Source organism: Phaethon lepturus, unplaced genomic scaffold (genome assembly GCF_000687285.1).
Source record: "Phaethon lepturus isolate BGI_N335 unplaced genomic scaffold, ASM68728v1 scaffold24497, whole genome shotgun sequence".
Classification (NCBI taxonomy): Eukaryota; Metazoa; Chordata; class Aves; order Phaethontiformes; family Phaethontidae; genus Phaethon; species Phaethon lepturus.
The window spans coordinates 25,405-40,316 of NW_010554392.1; the positions used below are offsets into that span (position 1 = coordinate 25,405).

The 14,912-nt window shown below is 38.3% G+C and overlaps 1 protein-coding gene across 1 annotated transcript in view; it reads left to right on the top strand.

Moving 5' to 3' along the window:
* Nucleotides 1-14,912, top strand: part of LOC104624478 (ubiquitin carboxyl-terminal hydrolase 22-A) — a gene marked incomplete at its 5' end in the record, with an annotated part of 53,777 nt that overhangs the window by 23,353 nt on the left and 15,512 nt on the right. The window contains 2 exons of the mRNA XM_010291860.1: nucleotides 1,248-1,417; nucleotides 8,300-8,447. Of these exons, the coding sequence (XP_010290162.1) occupies nucleotides 1,248-1,417; nucleotides 8,300-8,447 (318 nt within the window). The remainder of the gene's footprint in view (nucleotides 1-1,247; nucleotides 1,418-8,299; nucleotides 8,448-14,912) is intronic.

The window sequence follows — 14,912 nt, forward strand, 5'->3', positions numbered from 1 at the left end:
AAGATGCTAAAGAGCCTTTTGAGCACTATCTGGTGTACTGCAAGGGAACTGCACCATTTTTAATTACCACAGCATTGCCAGCTGGTACTTCCCCCCCCCCACCCCTGGAATGGCAAGGAAATTCTTCGTTCTGTCAAGTAATCCTGTTTTTTTGGTTCACTGTTTGTGTAGTAATCCCATTTATATTGCAGAAGAGGACTATGTTAATTTTAAATTAATGCCAGACTTGTATCTCTCAGTGCATTTTTTCTTGTTTCAAAGTAAGTTTTTGATTAAAAATAAGCATTCTTGTCCACCTGATGCTGTTCTCGTTTAGCACTCCTGTATGGTGGTATTATGTTAACATTTTGGAAGAATACTCGAGGATTTGAGCATGTTTTTCTTCTCACTTAGACTTTGCAAATGACTGAAAAGCTTTCCCCACTCCTAACCTCTCTTCTGTTGTGCAACAAAAGAGCTTTCCTTTAAGCATCTTGGTTTCCAAGCACAAGAAATCGTCTCTGGGCATTACTGAACGTTTGACTTAAGGTGTGATGAATCCTCTTATGCCAAGTTGAATTTTTTGATATATACTGTAGATTAATGTTTAACGTAGCTAAAACAAGCGTGGAACTAGTATTGTTCAGAGTTTCTCTTTAAGGTTGTCTTGTTTGGATCTCAGGTTTTGTACAAAGAAAGGAGATGCTAAGTCTGCATTGGATGTCACAGCCCGACTTGGTTTTGTCAAGGCTGTTTCCTTTGCTGCCTGTCTTAGATGGTTGTTGCGTTATAACAGTACAAAAACCTTATTCTGGCTTCGTGACCTGCATGAGGGAAAGCCTTTAAAACTATCTGAAAACTTACTTATTGATCTATTTAAATGTATTGGTTCATACTACAGTGACTTAACCAGTTGTTGTCGTTGCACTTGGGTATCAGCTTGGGGAGGGGGCATGTTTTGGTGACGTATGGCAAAATAGCCATTGCAAAATAATGCTATTGGTGTTGCTGTACTTTGAGGTTTCCTTTCTTCTGAGAATTTAAAAAAAACCCAAAAAACCTAGCGTAAGTCAGAAAGCTTGTGGCATATTGTACCTTGAGTACATCAAAACCAATAGCTCACCTAAAACAGTGTAAAACTGTATACTTGGAGCTGTGCATATACATTAAATCTGTGGCAATATTGTGAAAACTATATAAAAATGCAAATATACCATTTTGTTAACTTGATAATGCTTATGCATCCCCTCCCCCTTCTGTCTTTATAGGTCTACGAGGGCTAATCAATCTTGGGAACACATGTTTTATGAACTGTATTGTCCAGGCACTTACCCACACTCCACTGCTGCGAGATTTCTTCCTCTCCGACAGGCACAAATGTGAAATGCAAAGCCCCAGCTCATGTCTGGTCTGTGAAATGTCTACGCTTTTTCAGGAGGTGAGTGCTGTTTGCCACAATAGCATCGCCTTTCCACAGACGCTGGCTGTTTCTTACCCCAAAAGGGATTTGCAAGTAGAAAGGGAATGCAAATTATGTTTTCCCTCAAGGTGTGGCAAAACAGAGCAGTAGATTGAGTGAGACTCTACTGTCAAAAATACCCGACTGCTGGAAAGGAAACTGCTGGCCTTTTAAGTCCTATTCTTAAGTCACCCTTGTTTAGGCAAAGCTGGTATTGGAAATAATTACAGTGCTGCCTGCTCTTCTGAGACTGATCTGCAAGTCTTTAGTCTTAAAGCTGAATGTGTGCTTTAATTAAAGGTGCAAGTTGTAACTGGAAAATATGTCACGGGCTCTTTGGGTGATAATGGGACTAAGGATAAAGCAATAGTATATAGCCTTGTAGTTTAAGGCACTGGATTATGTAGATCTGTATAAATATTTTAAAGATCTTGAGTCAGTGCTTTCTAACAGCAAGAAACATCTTTGTTAACCATCTCTTACATGGAAACCCATTAATGCCCAGGAGGGTGTAGAAAAGTGAATGTGTTGGTACAGTTTGTACCTTCCATGTGTGGGCTGCTCTTCTTTCCCCTTCTCGCTCAGGTGACTGGCTTTGCAATGCGCCTTTCTCCGTAGGTCCAGTCTGTGTTGTGTGAGACAGGCGCAGTGTTTTCCTTAAAAAATAGTCAAAGAACTTTATTAACTGTCTTGGTTCCGCATCAGTAGTGTAAGGACTGTGACTAGACATGGGTTTTTAATTTGAAGATGAATCTTTAAAAACAAACAAACAAATCTGGTTCTGTGCCTTTTCCTCAGTGATAGATCTGCTTTCTTGGTAAGTTAAAAAACAAAACAAAACCCAACAACAGCAACAACAAAAAAACCCCAAACCCACCCCCCAAAAAACAACCAAACCTCCCAAAAAGCTGTAGTATATGCTGTCACAGAGCATTTAAGAGAGCTGGAGATGTCTGTACACAGAGCATGTGTTTTGTGTATATGCTGTCATGGAAGTTGGTCCAGACTGAGACCAGTCTAAAATAGCTTTACCTTTATCCTGTGATTTTTCAATTTAATTTTACTTCTGTGCCTTTTTCACTAGAGATTATTCTTTTTGGTCATTGCAGGCAAGTTAAACATATGTGGAAGGTAAAGTCCCCCTTAGCCATTCCAGTACAAAGTTGTTTTCTGCTCATACTCGGCACTCGTGAATTTGCAGCTTCTCATACTGCTTATCGGTCATTAATTGTATGTTATACTTCTTATTTTTTGATTTATTTTTCAATTATTCCTGAGTCTGTCAGGAAAGGAGGGAAAAACAAAAGGCAGGCATACCAATAGGTAGCAGCTGCAAGATTATTGAAACCAGATGTGCAGTTAAATGGGGAAATAGCACTCTGTCTAGATAAAAAAAATGAGTCATGATATAGAAACACCAGTTTCTGTACACTTTTAATATAGAAACCAATTTGCTTATTTAAAAAAAAGTACTGTTATAATCTTATATTCTTTCATCAAATTGTGATATAAAGTCTCATTCCGATGAATATCACCGCATTCTGTTTATACGCATGTGTTTTTAAAAAATCCCTTGGGAAAGGGGAAATGAGTATTACCTTACAGATTGAGGGGCTGGAGGAGAGATCAAGACTGTCTAGGTAATGATTTTTATTTCCATTTTTTGTATGTGGAGCCTTATTGATGGTCTAGGATGCCTTTTGCTAGACTACATACAAGCATGTAACAAAGAACAGGCTGTTATCCAAAATAGGGTTTAAATGCAGCATTCACATTAGTTTCAGTTGTAATCGAGTTGGATTTCACACGCAACTTTGGGAATCTCAGCCTTCATTTTCCCCAATCAAAATTCATGCCTACACTTGCATTAGTCGTAATAATTAATGTTCTGCAGCATGAGGGTATATGAGTGAGGGAAGAGCCATATCTGTGATACCAGAAGAAGATACTGAAGATAGCAGTACAGTAGTCAGTGTCCTTATTTCATGTTGAATACTGCAGCTGTGTGCCGTGGGAGGGCAACAAAAAGTGACTCAACCACCTTGAAGTAAAACTAGAGCTTAGTCCTCCACAAGCAAAACTGTAGTGTCTGCAACCAACTCGGTGTATTTTAACTTGCAAGCAGAAAATACCACGTTATGTTTATAGCTCTGTCAGCACTCATTGTGAAATTCTTCCCAGTGAGTTTTAATTTCTCTACATGCAGAATTAAAACCAAAATCTTGCCTTTTTGGAGCAGACTGGTTATCTTTCCTGTCTCAACTATATGCAGTGGTTGCGACGAAGATTCCTACGTTGTCTTTGCAGAGATGAGGCCTGAATGAAGGAAAGCTAACCAGTGGAGATTGCGGTGCTATGCTTTAGAATTCCTTTGTAATTGAATTACCGGGGAAACTTTGGTTCAGGTTCTGTCTTGTTTTTTTGTGTAGCTTTCCCACCAGGATTAACTGATGTAGTTATCCCAAAGCATTTTACCCAGTGACAAACGATCAGGGCAAGGGTTAACTTCGTCTCCCCTCCACCCTTCTTTTCTGAAGGTGTGATCTTAGGCAAATGGAATGCCAGGGGATCTGGTGCATGCCTGCCAGTAAGAACTCTCCAGGAGAAAAGGACTGTTTTGAACATTAAATGAAACTTACTATACATGAATAAGCATTTTGCTATTTTGCTGCTTAAACAGAAAATACTTGTCCCTTTTGTTTGTTTAAGATCATTTAGTTATATAGGTTGTGTGACTTCTTTGTAATAAATAGGAAGCTACAGAGTTCTTCCACCTTGAAGTAGGTTGATGGTGAGTAATGAGTGTCAGATGGTTCTTAGAATTGCGTTTCTTTTTTCCTGGTAGCTTTTCTTGCGAATATGCCAAGCATTGAATCTGTTTGTTTTAAAAATATCTGACTGCATCAATTAACATTCTCATTTGTGCTACTTGAAACCTATTTCTCAATAGAAATCATGACATGAATTACACTGCATAAGAAAAGGAATGAAAAGGATTTGGGAATAACAGATAGTGGTGAAACTGGATGGAGGGAAGATAGAACACACAGAATCCGTTCATTGAGCCTTTTGGCTGAAAGGGTTTGTGCACTACTTTTTACCTACTGGTATTTGTGTTTTAGTCTTGCTTCGCCAATGAAAATGAATTTCAAGATGGTCCACACCCTAAGGTTTATCTAAATCCTCTACAGAATGGCCATTCAGGATGGTAGGATTAGCAGGTCTGTGTCTCGGTGTACTCTGTGACTGGAATAGCAAGAACACCTGGGCATATAGGAGAATGCAGCTCATCCACTCAGAGGTGTAAAGAACAAAGCCTTCTTTATTCCCATCGTTACTCATCCTCATGAGCCTATCAAAGTGCACAGCACAACTACGTGGAGCGTTGAGAAGTGAGGACAAAAAGGAAAAAGAATGAGATGATTTATGGCTTTGATACCTTAAGATGGTACGCTGTTGCAATGGCTTTATGTACAAATAAGTTACAACAAAGGTACAAGGGAGAAAAAGTAGTTAAGGCCCTTTAGACTGAGAGAGGCCTTGCATTTTGTAATGGAAAATACAGAGTTTGTGCCAATTTGGTAAAATCTGTTCTCTGAAATAAGTATAGAACATACAGAGTGTGTGCAAGTAAAATAGTTTTTCTGACTCCTAGAACCATTGCTTTTTGTTGGGAAACCTCCAGTAGGTTTTTTTAATTCTGAAAGTTGCATGTATTGGCTGCTGCTTTTACCTGCTGTAAATTTTCAGAACATTTAAAGTCTTAATTGAGAACCAATTTCTAAGAGGAGGTTTTAGCTTCTCAAATTAGACTGGAGCCTGGGACGGGATTTACGCCTTTAAATTCTTGGTTACAAAGCTTGTAGACTGTTTATTTGATACATATGCGGGACAGATCAAATGTTATCTGGTTGTTCACATAATTGGGAAACTTCTGTGCATGTGTTTTTGGCAGGAGGAGGAGAAAGAAGTGCAGATGTCTGTGGTGGTGTTTTGTTTTGTGGGTTTTTTTTTAAACCTGACGGGTATCTATATATTTTTAATAACAATAACGCAAAATACAAAGCCTGGAATTCTCTAAATCCCCTATAGATTCTCCCTGTTAGAATCCAAAAGCAAATGTTTCAGTGCAAAAAATGAAAGTTAATGTTACTGGGGTTGTGGTTAAGAATGGAGGCTGGTTTGGGGTTTTTTTTCCCTTCCTTCCATGGAACAGCAATTAAACAGTGTATTACCAAGCATTTTCAAATTGCTTAAACTAGTTCTCTCCAATATAAACAACTGATACTGCTGAACTGAAAACAAATTTAAACAAAAATTGTTTTAAATTACATTTGAAAGAATTTTGCCATTGAAGTGTTTTAAAGATGACTTGCAAATACATCGTCACTTACATTTTTACACTTTGAAAAGGTTTGTATTCTAGTGATTGAATAAGACTTTATATGGACTTTTTTCCTTTTTGTGGATTGGAACAGCTCTGATAGGCTGGTCATCCCAGCAACAAGGAAATGACAGAGATGTGATGAATGTTTTATACATTCCAGTTAAAATATTGCAGTTGAGTATGCTCAGATTCTTTTGTTTCGCTCTTGATCTGTTAGAGCAGTGAAGCTTTCTCCCACCCCCACGTATATTCACCGGCGTTCTTACTAGGGGTGTTTCTAGTTTCTGTGTGACAATAGTTAATAATTTGATAAAGCTTCTTGTTAGATTCTTCTAATCCTAATGAAGCACTAGAAAATGTAGAATCTGCTGGCAGGTCTAGTGTCTGCAGTGGAGTAATTACGGAGAGTGCTGGTGGTTAAAATGACTGGAGAGCTCTGGGACTAATTGTAAGGAGTGACAGAACAGGGAAGTTTTATTGCTGCAGTTCCCTGAATTACGTTGAGCAGCAGCTGCGTCAGCAGATTTCAATTACCATACTACTGCTCCAGTCCCTTGGTGTCATTCTTGTTGGCATCAGAGTTAACTATTGATCTTTTTATTTATAGAAGCATTTTGTGTTGTTTGGCTGCAGAGGTGTATCTTCTTGTTTGGAAAAAGCAGGGCTTGCAATAAAGAAATTTCTTTGCAAGGAAACCCCTTAGAAAACCCTGCAGATGTGAGGACTAGATGAGAAGATTGTACTACCTTTTGCTTACCTGTCCCTTAAAATAGAATATGTTTTATCTAGGCAGGTTTGTAGCACAATACCTGTGCTTGCACTGATATAAAATGCTCAGAGACTGGGCAGGGAGAAACTAAGGGCTGGGGAGGAAGCCTGCTTTTCCAATGAGAGTGAGAAATCATATACCGCTGAGGTTTAACTCTTATTTTTGTTCTGTGTATTTACTGCTTACTGGCTTCTGTTTGGGAAGAGTAACTGAAAATAAACTGCCATTGATTTTGATGGGATCTTGGCAAAACATAATCGTGGTGTTGCAGGCATCGTTTACTGGCAGATACCTTTTCCAAAGGTTAGAGAAGGCAAAATGACTTATGAATTTCCACTTATAAAAAACGAAACGTTATCCCGTTATATACAACCTGAAACCCAAGTAAATAAACTCTTTTGGGCCTTTTCTGGCTCCCTGCAGGGACACCACAAGCATCTCTGCTTTGCTTTTGGAACTGGTATCATGGTGCAGGGGTTCGTAAACAGATACAGAAGTCAGCTTGCTCAAGAAGGGACTGTTAGCTTTAGTCTCAGGCTCTGGATGCCAGAATTGGCAGCAGAAGTGAGGACCCAGGAAGATGAAAGTGGAAGAGTTGCAGCAGTAGCACTTGGATGGAAATGGAGAGGGTGAAGGAAGGGGCTGAACTTGGACCCAGGGAAACACAGACCCTTAACTGGGTGTGGGTGTGCGTGTGGGGGGTGGCTTTTTTAAAGTGGGACCTGGCTGGTTTTTATTAAAAAAAAAAAAAAAAGGGAAAAGCATGCATTTCTGTAGGCAGTTACCTGTTCTCCTCTGCTGATTTACCTCCCCAGCTGTTTGTCACCACTCAGCAGTGATGTTTCACATCATGCTTTTGCCGACTGAATAATTTGTCTGTGCACTCTCTAATACATTTCTGGCAAAATCACCTGGGGCAATTTCAGTCACTACGGTAGCCAGCTTGTCAGATTGTGACTGAAGCAGATCAAGAAGCAGATGCAGGAGCTGGTCCAGGACCAGAACTCTGGCAGTGACTCCCTGCAGGAGCGGTAATGGGCAGCTGACTTTGGGGATGGGTGAAGGAAGTGGTATCTGCAGTTCTGCAAACAGCTGTGTTGAATAAAGTTGGTTCTAAAGCCTTCTGCTGCTATAGCTGTACAGTGAAAGGCCAGTACTGGCATGAGGCTGCTATCCTGCTTGTAATTTTTTCCATAAGACAGGATCATGCACACCTATTGGATGCAGAAAGCTGCCATGGCTTGGTTCAGGGGCTGGATGGCAGTTGGCATCTGATAGTCTCATCTTCAGTGTTTGTCCTGATTTGGGGGGGGCATGTAATTTGTGAATAAAATTGCTGATCTGTAAATGCAGATTTAAAATGTAAAAAAGGATTTTTTTTTTTCTCCAGACTGTTTTAATAAAAGCCAGTGGTATGAGTAAGGAATTTTTGAGTCTTTGCCCCTCCCCCCCCTTTTTTTTATTTTATTTTAGGCTAATCCGTTACAAAATGAAAGAATTTCAAGGGATGAAATTGAGGTGCTGAGTTCTGAGATCAATTCTTCAGTAGTCTGTGATTTGAAAAAGTCTCTATTATATTAAGGCCATCAGAATTAAATGGTTTAAATTTATTTGACTAATTGTACTCATTTAAGTTTTTAATAATTAAATGCACTGAGGCTGTGTAACTTGTTAACAGTCATGTCCTTTTCTTTGCTTTGAGCAGTTTTACTCTGGGCACCGATCTCCTCACATTCCATATAGGTTATTGCACCTGGTATGGACTCATGCACGGCATTTAGCAGGGTACGAGCAACAAGATGCACACGAGTTCCTCATTGCTGCATTAGATGTGCTACACAGACACTGCAAAGGTAAGGCTTGTACTGAGTCTTCAATCAACAAGGAATATTGGATCAAAAGGAGGTAGAACAATCTCTTCTTAAATCAAGTGTAGTGTCATCCAGTGCAGCAGTCTTAGCAAATTCCCTTAAAAATGTTTGGTAGACTTAAAGGAAAAGATTTGTAAATAAATAAACAAACCATTCCTACTGTCAAAAACTATCTAGAATTAGCAGCAGACAAGCCTGTACATTGATTTAAATCACCATCATGATGTTCTCTTATTGGTTGTGAGTCACTGTCGTTTCTTTTAAATTGCCATTTTAATTCTATTTATACTTGAGGTAGTTAGAATTCTTACTCAGTGTGTCATGGGACTGATGAAAATAACATAGGGGAGGCTACAACTGCTCTGCTTAAATATTCTACTGTATTTATGGTGGCCAATTGCATACAGAGATGTGAATAAGAAAAAATTTAGTATTTGGTTTTGGTATCTTTTATTAGTCTATATATAAAAATACATAAGTGTACAATACAGTAAACATATTCAGTGACATGCTTTTAGAGATGAAGTTTCTAAATCTTGGATTGATTTGATAGTATCATATGAAATTACGTATTTCGTGTTAGTTAACTGAACTAAATCTGAACTGAAAATTTCCCAATCTGCCAGTGTTTGATCTAGCTTGATTCACTTAAGCACAGAACTTTTTACTGTTCTTGTAAGGGAAAAATAGTAGTGTTGATACCAGCAAAACAAACAAACAAATTCTTAGTCACTAAAAATAAGCTTTAAAGCACTCAACTTTCCTCTAGTGCTCTTAGAAAAGGTCCTTAGAGGTTAGGGTTTTTTGCTTATCAGAGGACTATCAAAGGGAAAGCTGCTCCTGCCTCTTTGAAACATTTTGAAGTCTTGCTTTTATCTTTGAGATGGTCTTACATGGTAGCAGATGTGCTTGTTCAGATTCATAATAGATAGCTGTCCTCCAAAAGAGTCTTCTCCAAAAAAAAAAAAAAAAGGTACTTCTAAGGACAGGAGTACACAGAACAGTTCTTTTGTAATTACTAATATCTGTCATTTGACAATCACTAACTGAAATTCAATAAGCTTAATGAAACTGGTGTTGAAGTACTGTAAGGAATAGAGTCTATCCAAATACTGACCTCTCACTTCTTAATACTGAATAAACTCAGCTGCAGACAGAAATGCATCATGGTTCCTGTAAAGTTTCTGAATCACTGATCTAACAAATCTTGGGAGTTTTTTCATCATCTTCTATATAAAATGATTGTAAAATCATAGAATAGCTTGGGTTGGAAGGAACCTTTTAAAGGTCATCTAGTCCAGCCTCACTGCCATGAGCAGGGACATGTTCAACCAGAGCAGGTTCCTCAGAGCCCCGTCCAACATGACCTGGAATGTTTCCAGGGCTGGGGCATCTACCACCTCTCTAAGCAACCTTTCCAGTGTTTCAGCACCCTGATAGTTTAAATCTACCCTCTTTTAGTTTAAAACCATTACCCCTTGTCCTATCACTACAGGCCCTGCTAAAAGGTTTGTCCCCTTTTTTTTCTTGTAAGCCCCCTTTAAATAATGGAAGGCTGCAGTAAGGTCTCCCCAGAGCCTTCTCTTCTCCAGCCTGTTCGTATTTCTTATTTGTTCCAGAATATTGCTCTTATTTGCAAATAAGTATTTTGTATTTGCTACAGATGTTTGTATTTCTTCCCTACTAGTTCATGAAGGAGGAGTATTTTCTCAGAATTGTAAAGAAAAAGCTTGCAACAATAAAGGTCCCTGCGCTCTTTTCAAACTGATAAAAGAATCTGAAGACTTTTTTTTTAAAGTGTGGCTTGGCTTTAAATGAAGAATCTACCTGATGTATCTTCTGCAATTACCAACAAAATCAAGCTTTCTCAACAGTTTCTTTATTCTTGGTTCTATTTGGCCTCTCTAGCCTGAATGAAAATGAGACTGTGATCTGCCCTACAACTTTGAAATTAGACATTCTTTGGAAAGAGCATGTGCATGTGTGTGGATTCTTTTACTACTGGCTGGCTAACACAGATGTGTTGAAAACACTGACTTCTGAATTGGTATCAAGTTTCCTAATGGTTTCAACCAGCTTGAATTGAGTTAGGGGTTTTTGCATCTTTAGTAGTGAGCTCTTCTGGGTTGTGGCGAAGGTACCATTACATTCAAGACAAGGCCTGAAATTCAGTTATTTAATGAGTATCCGTAAGTTTGAGCTACTTGCATGGACATAACTAAGCTGTTACAGCACTATTAGTGGGAAGGCATTAGTGCTAGATCCTTGTCGTCTCTGCACCCAGGCCTTTAAATTTCTGTTTCTGAAGAAAAGGACTGTACTGAGCTACGGTAAATAATCTATACCACATCAAGGTAATTTAAAAGAAGTTGTTGAGCAGTTGTGTGGGAACCAAACCAGTTCACCTAAACTAGAAATTCAAGTATGGTCATGATAAACCACTTTTGGAATGAACTAGTTTGCTATGTAATGAGCAAGTTTTCCCACTTTCATACTTATGTATGCACACAGGCACACACACATATGAAGTGTACATATGTAAAAATATTATTACTAATAGTGAGAATATGCCCTAAAGCTGCAATGACCAAATAATGCCGCCCCTGCCAATATTACGTATTTATATTACTCTCTCTATATATAACTATATACAATATAATATATATACCATATTACAGCATTTAATTTACTGAATCAAAAAAAGCTTTTAAAGCTTCCAGTCAATAGTAATCAAGTTCTACAATTAACGCACAGTGGAGTAAAATAAAGTATGGGGAAAATTTTGTCCTTTTGGACAAAGCCCTAGCTTTTGGATGTTTTTCATGATCACCAAAGTAAATGAAAGTGTTCCTTATGCTAGGAGCTGTATAGATATCCAGTGATATCTGAGTGGCTGACATTGGTCATTTATTTTTCTGCTCTATTTACTCTGCTTTCTAGGAAGTGCCCGAATGCAGGTCACAGAAGTCTGTGAATGCTCGTTATTGGTATCTGTCATTGCCTAAATCAGGAAAAATAGATGACTTTCATGTGCATTTAAAAATAAGTTTTGTAATACTGCATGCTACAAAACATAAAATAAACAGCCCTGAGATTCATGTATGGACTGGCCCAGGTAGTTGTTTGGGGGTTTTTGGTTTTGGTTTTTCTAATGCTGGTTGAATATATATTTTGTTTTAGTGGCGTCTGTGAAGGTTTTGGAAGCCCAGGATACCTGTATGATCACCCATGTAAATCATGTCTCAGGGGTGGTAACTCTCCTTGTGCCAGCACTGTTGTGTTCAGCTGGGGAATCTGTGCCAGGCATATTCTGAACATTTCACAGGGCTCTCCTATGCTGCCAGAGTAATATAAAATGTATCTGAATAAAAGGAATCTAGTCTGTCATGCCTATGCATCACTATTTTTTCATTCCAGCAGCTGGATAGAGATGGACTAACTGGAAAATAGTATTGGGGGGAGGGGGGAGCTAAGCTATTAATTACTCCTTTCTCTACCATTCAGCCAAAATGTTCACAAGGTCTGTCCTTAAATACATACTCTAAGCATTTCTCCAGGAGCTTTCTTGAATCTGAATTCTTTTCCCAACATTGTTACTATAAATGACATTTAAAGGTGTACCTGCATTTTGTGCTATTCCCGTCTCTCTCGCTGATTTGATAGTGCTCAGAGTTCTGCAGTGTCATTATGTGCTGGCATTTGTGGTCCTTCTCACCACAAAAGCTTCCAAATGAGATTCAGAGCTTACTCTACATGAGGTATTAGCTTCTTCACCAGACTAATGCGATAAAGAGCCTTGCTGTGTAGGTAAAGGCCACCTTCTTTGTACTCGAGTCTAGCCATTCACCTGGACTTCGGCATGATTGACTTTGATCTTTAAAATGCATCACAGCTTTGATTTTCAGTCTCTGAATAAGTTTGGATTATAGAAGATGCTGAAAACGATCAGACATGTTCTGCTGCTTCTTGCATGTTTTCTTAGACTTCTATGAAGAGCAAGTACAAAGTTTACCCCATTCTTCATGTGGGATCCTTCAGGAGTTCCAGGGCTCTTAGTTTGTTAGAGGAATGTAAATAAAATGGGTATTTCTGCCTAGTGTGTAAAAGCATTAGGTCAGCTTTTAGTCAACATCAGATACATCTTAATTGTCAGTTCTCCAGAAGAAACTCAGGGTTCTAATTCTGCAAACTCCCTTGACAGTGAGGTTCCAATCATCCAAACACTTTGTAGTTTACTGACTTTGTCTCGGACATATTTGAACTTGGAGAAACTTATACCGGAGTTGTTGTTTTCTTGTATGGAGCAAGACTGCAATTCAAAAGTTAATATTCAGCCCAGTGAAATCAGTAGCTGAGTGGTTGGTTTGCTCATTTATTTATTTATTTATTGCAAGAGCAACAGCAGTCGAGCAGCAGAGAGTGGCAGAGATGGGCATTTGTACACAAAAGTTCAAGAGCAAGATTAAAAAATTGAAATAATCCTATATTTTTATCCTAAACTTGATTCAGCCAATGTTATTCAGTTGTCTAACAAAAAAAGGAGTAGTACTTTAGAGCTGATTATTCCTTATTTATCTGGGTTTCATGAAGCATTTTTGCATTTACTTGTAACTGGTGCTAGGCATCATGGCAGAAAAAGAATGCTGTGCTGAGATTTGGGAGTAAAACACTACCCTGCTCTGAATTCTGCATGATTTTCTTAGGAACTGATAAAGCATGTGCTTGCGAAACATGTCATCTGCTATGATCCATATAAATTTGTGTGTATGCTACTTTGTCATAAAGAATAACAAGCACATGTTCAGAACACTGGGGACCAAGGTAAAGCAGAAAAGTCAACATTAACGTCATTTTGATAAATGCCCCTTTTAAAATCTGGCAATTTTTAAATTCTTTTTTTGCATTTAAAATACATGATGGAAGTTGGAGGCGAAACTTCTTTATTTCTAAAACAAAGTTAAAAAGTCATCTGTAGCTGTTCTTACAGTTGTTACATACGATTTACCTTTAGTATTTAAATGTGTATATATTTGAACACAAGTTAATATGCTTAGTTATTGCACAGACGCAGTAGCAACTTCTGTTTTTTTTAAGAGTTGCATTTAATTTGAATCCAAACTTTTAAACTTAATTTTCTGCCATTCCCGTAATCACATAAGTGTATACATGGATGTATTTTCAAGTTTTCGTTTTAGTCTTGTGCTGACCTATGCCTTACAAGAAGCTGCTGATTTCCCTAGTAGGAATTACGACCAGCTTTAAAAATGAAAATGTATGAAACTGAACCCTACTTTGTGAGAGAGAAATGTTGAAGGGAACCTTAACTTGAGCACAACAATCTAGCAGCTTCTAGTTCTCAGCTGCATAATATACCTCCTCTCAGCATCTGCTACATATTGACAAGTGTGAGTAGGTGGTAATTTTACTTTTTTTTTTTCCCCCCTCCTCTCCAACCAAATGTCATGGGAAATAATGTTGAGTGGGTAATGCCCTTCTGTTTTGCTGGGAACAAGCTCACACGATATTCTTTTGAGACCCTCTCGTCACTGATCCTAATTGTCTTGTATAATTGAAAAGGGAGTGTTAATTCTCTCTTGTAGGCGGAAATGGCTGTCTATTAAAGGTGTCCAACAGGGATGTTACCTGTGGTCCAGTCAAAATCTCTAGACGTTGTTTCTCTGCTTCTGCCCCCTCGAAATAAAACAGAGGGAGGTGATGTTTCAAATGGTGAGGTTACAGGCATCTGGCAGTTGCGTGTTGTTTCTTTAAAAAGAAAAAGTGGAGTTTTAAAAGCAAGGATAAAAGCCATTAAATTATTTTTTTAAATTCACATGTAGTCTTTAAAGCTTGTAAGTGATCTTTTTCTAAAGGTGAGGAATATCTTGTACAGTCTCTATACTGTATGCTTTATTCATTAGTTTAGCTTAATTGAGACCTTAAAAAGATCCTAAGTTCAATAAGATTTAGCTGAAATTCCCATCAAGAAATGCCTGAGACTGAGTCTGATAAGCCCCAACTTGAACCTTGTACATTTGCAATCTAATTTTAGAGCATGTTGTTCAAGAGCAGTTTTAAGGCAACAATATGCTTTTCTTGACAATTCCAACAAAAGTTTCTAGAGCAGTCAGCTGCATGAGAGCTCATCTGAGGCATTTAGGGTCTAATTAACTGAGTGGCTCATTGCAGCTTAGTAGGTATCACCTATGTCTGCTTTTCCACACTTAGTACCAGGTGGAACCTTTGTTAACTTCTGTAATATTTTCCAACAAACTTCTAAAGCTACATTGAGAAAAATCATCTCATTCCTTTCTGCTGCAAGAAGACTCCAGCTAGAGCACGTTAGCCACAAGGAAAGTGGGGGGGGGGGGTTCCCTATGCTTTTAGTTTCTTAGATGTTTTTTTTTTTAACATGCTTGATTAGAAATTCATTATTTTTGAGTAATAGCT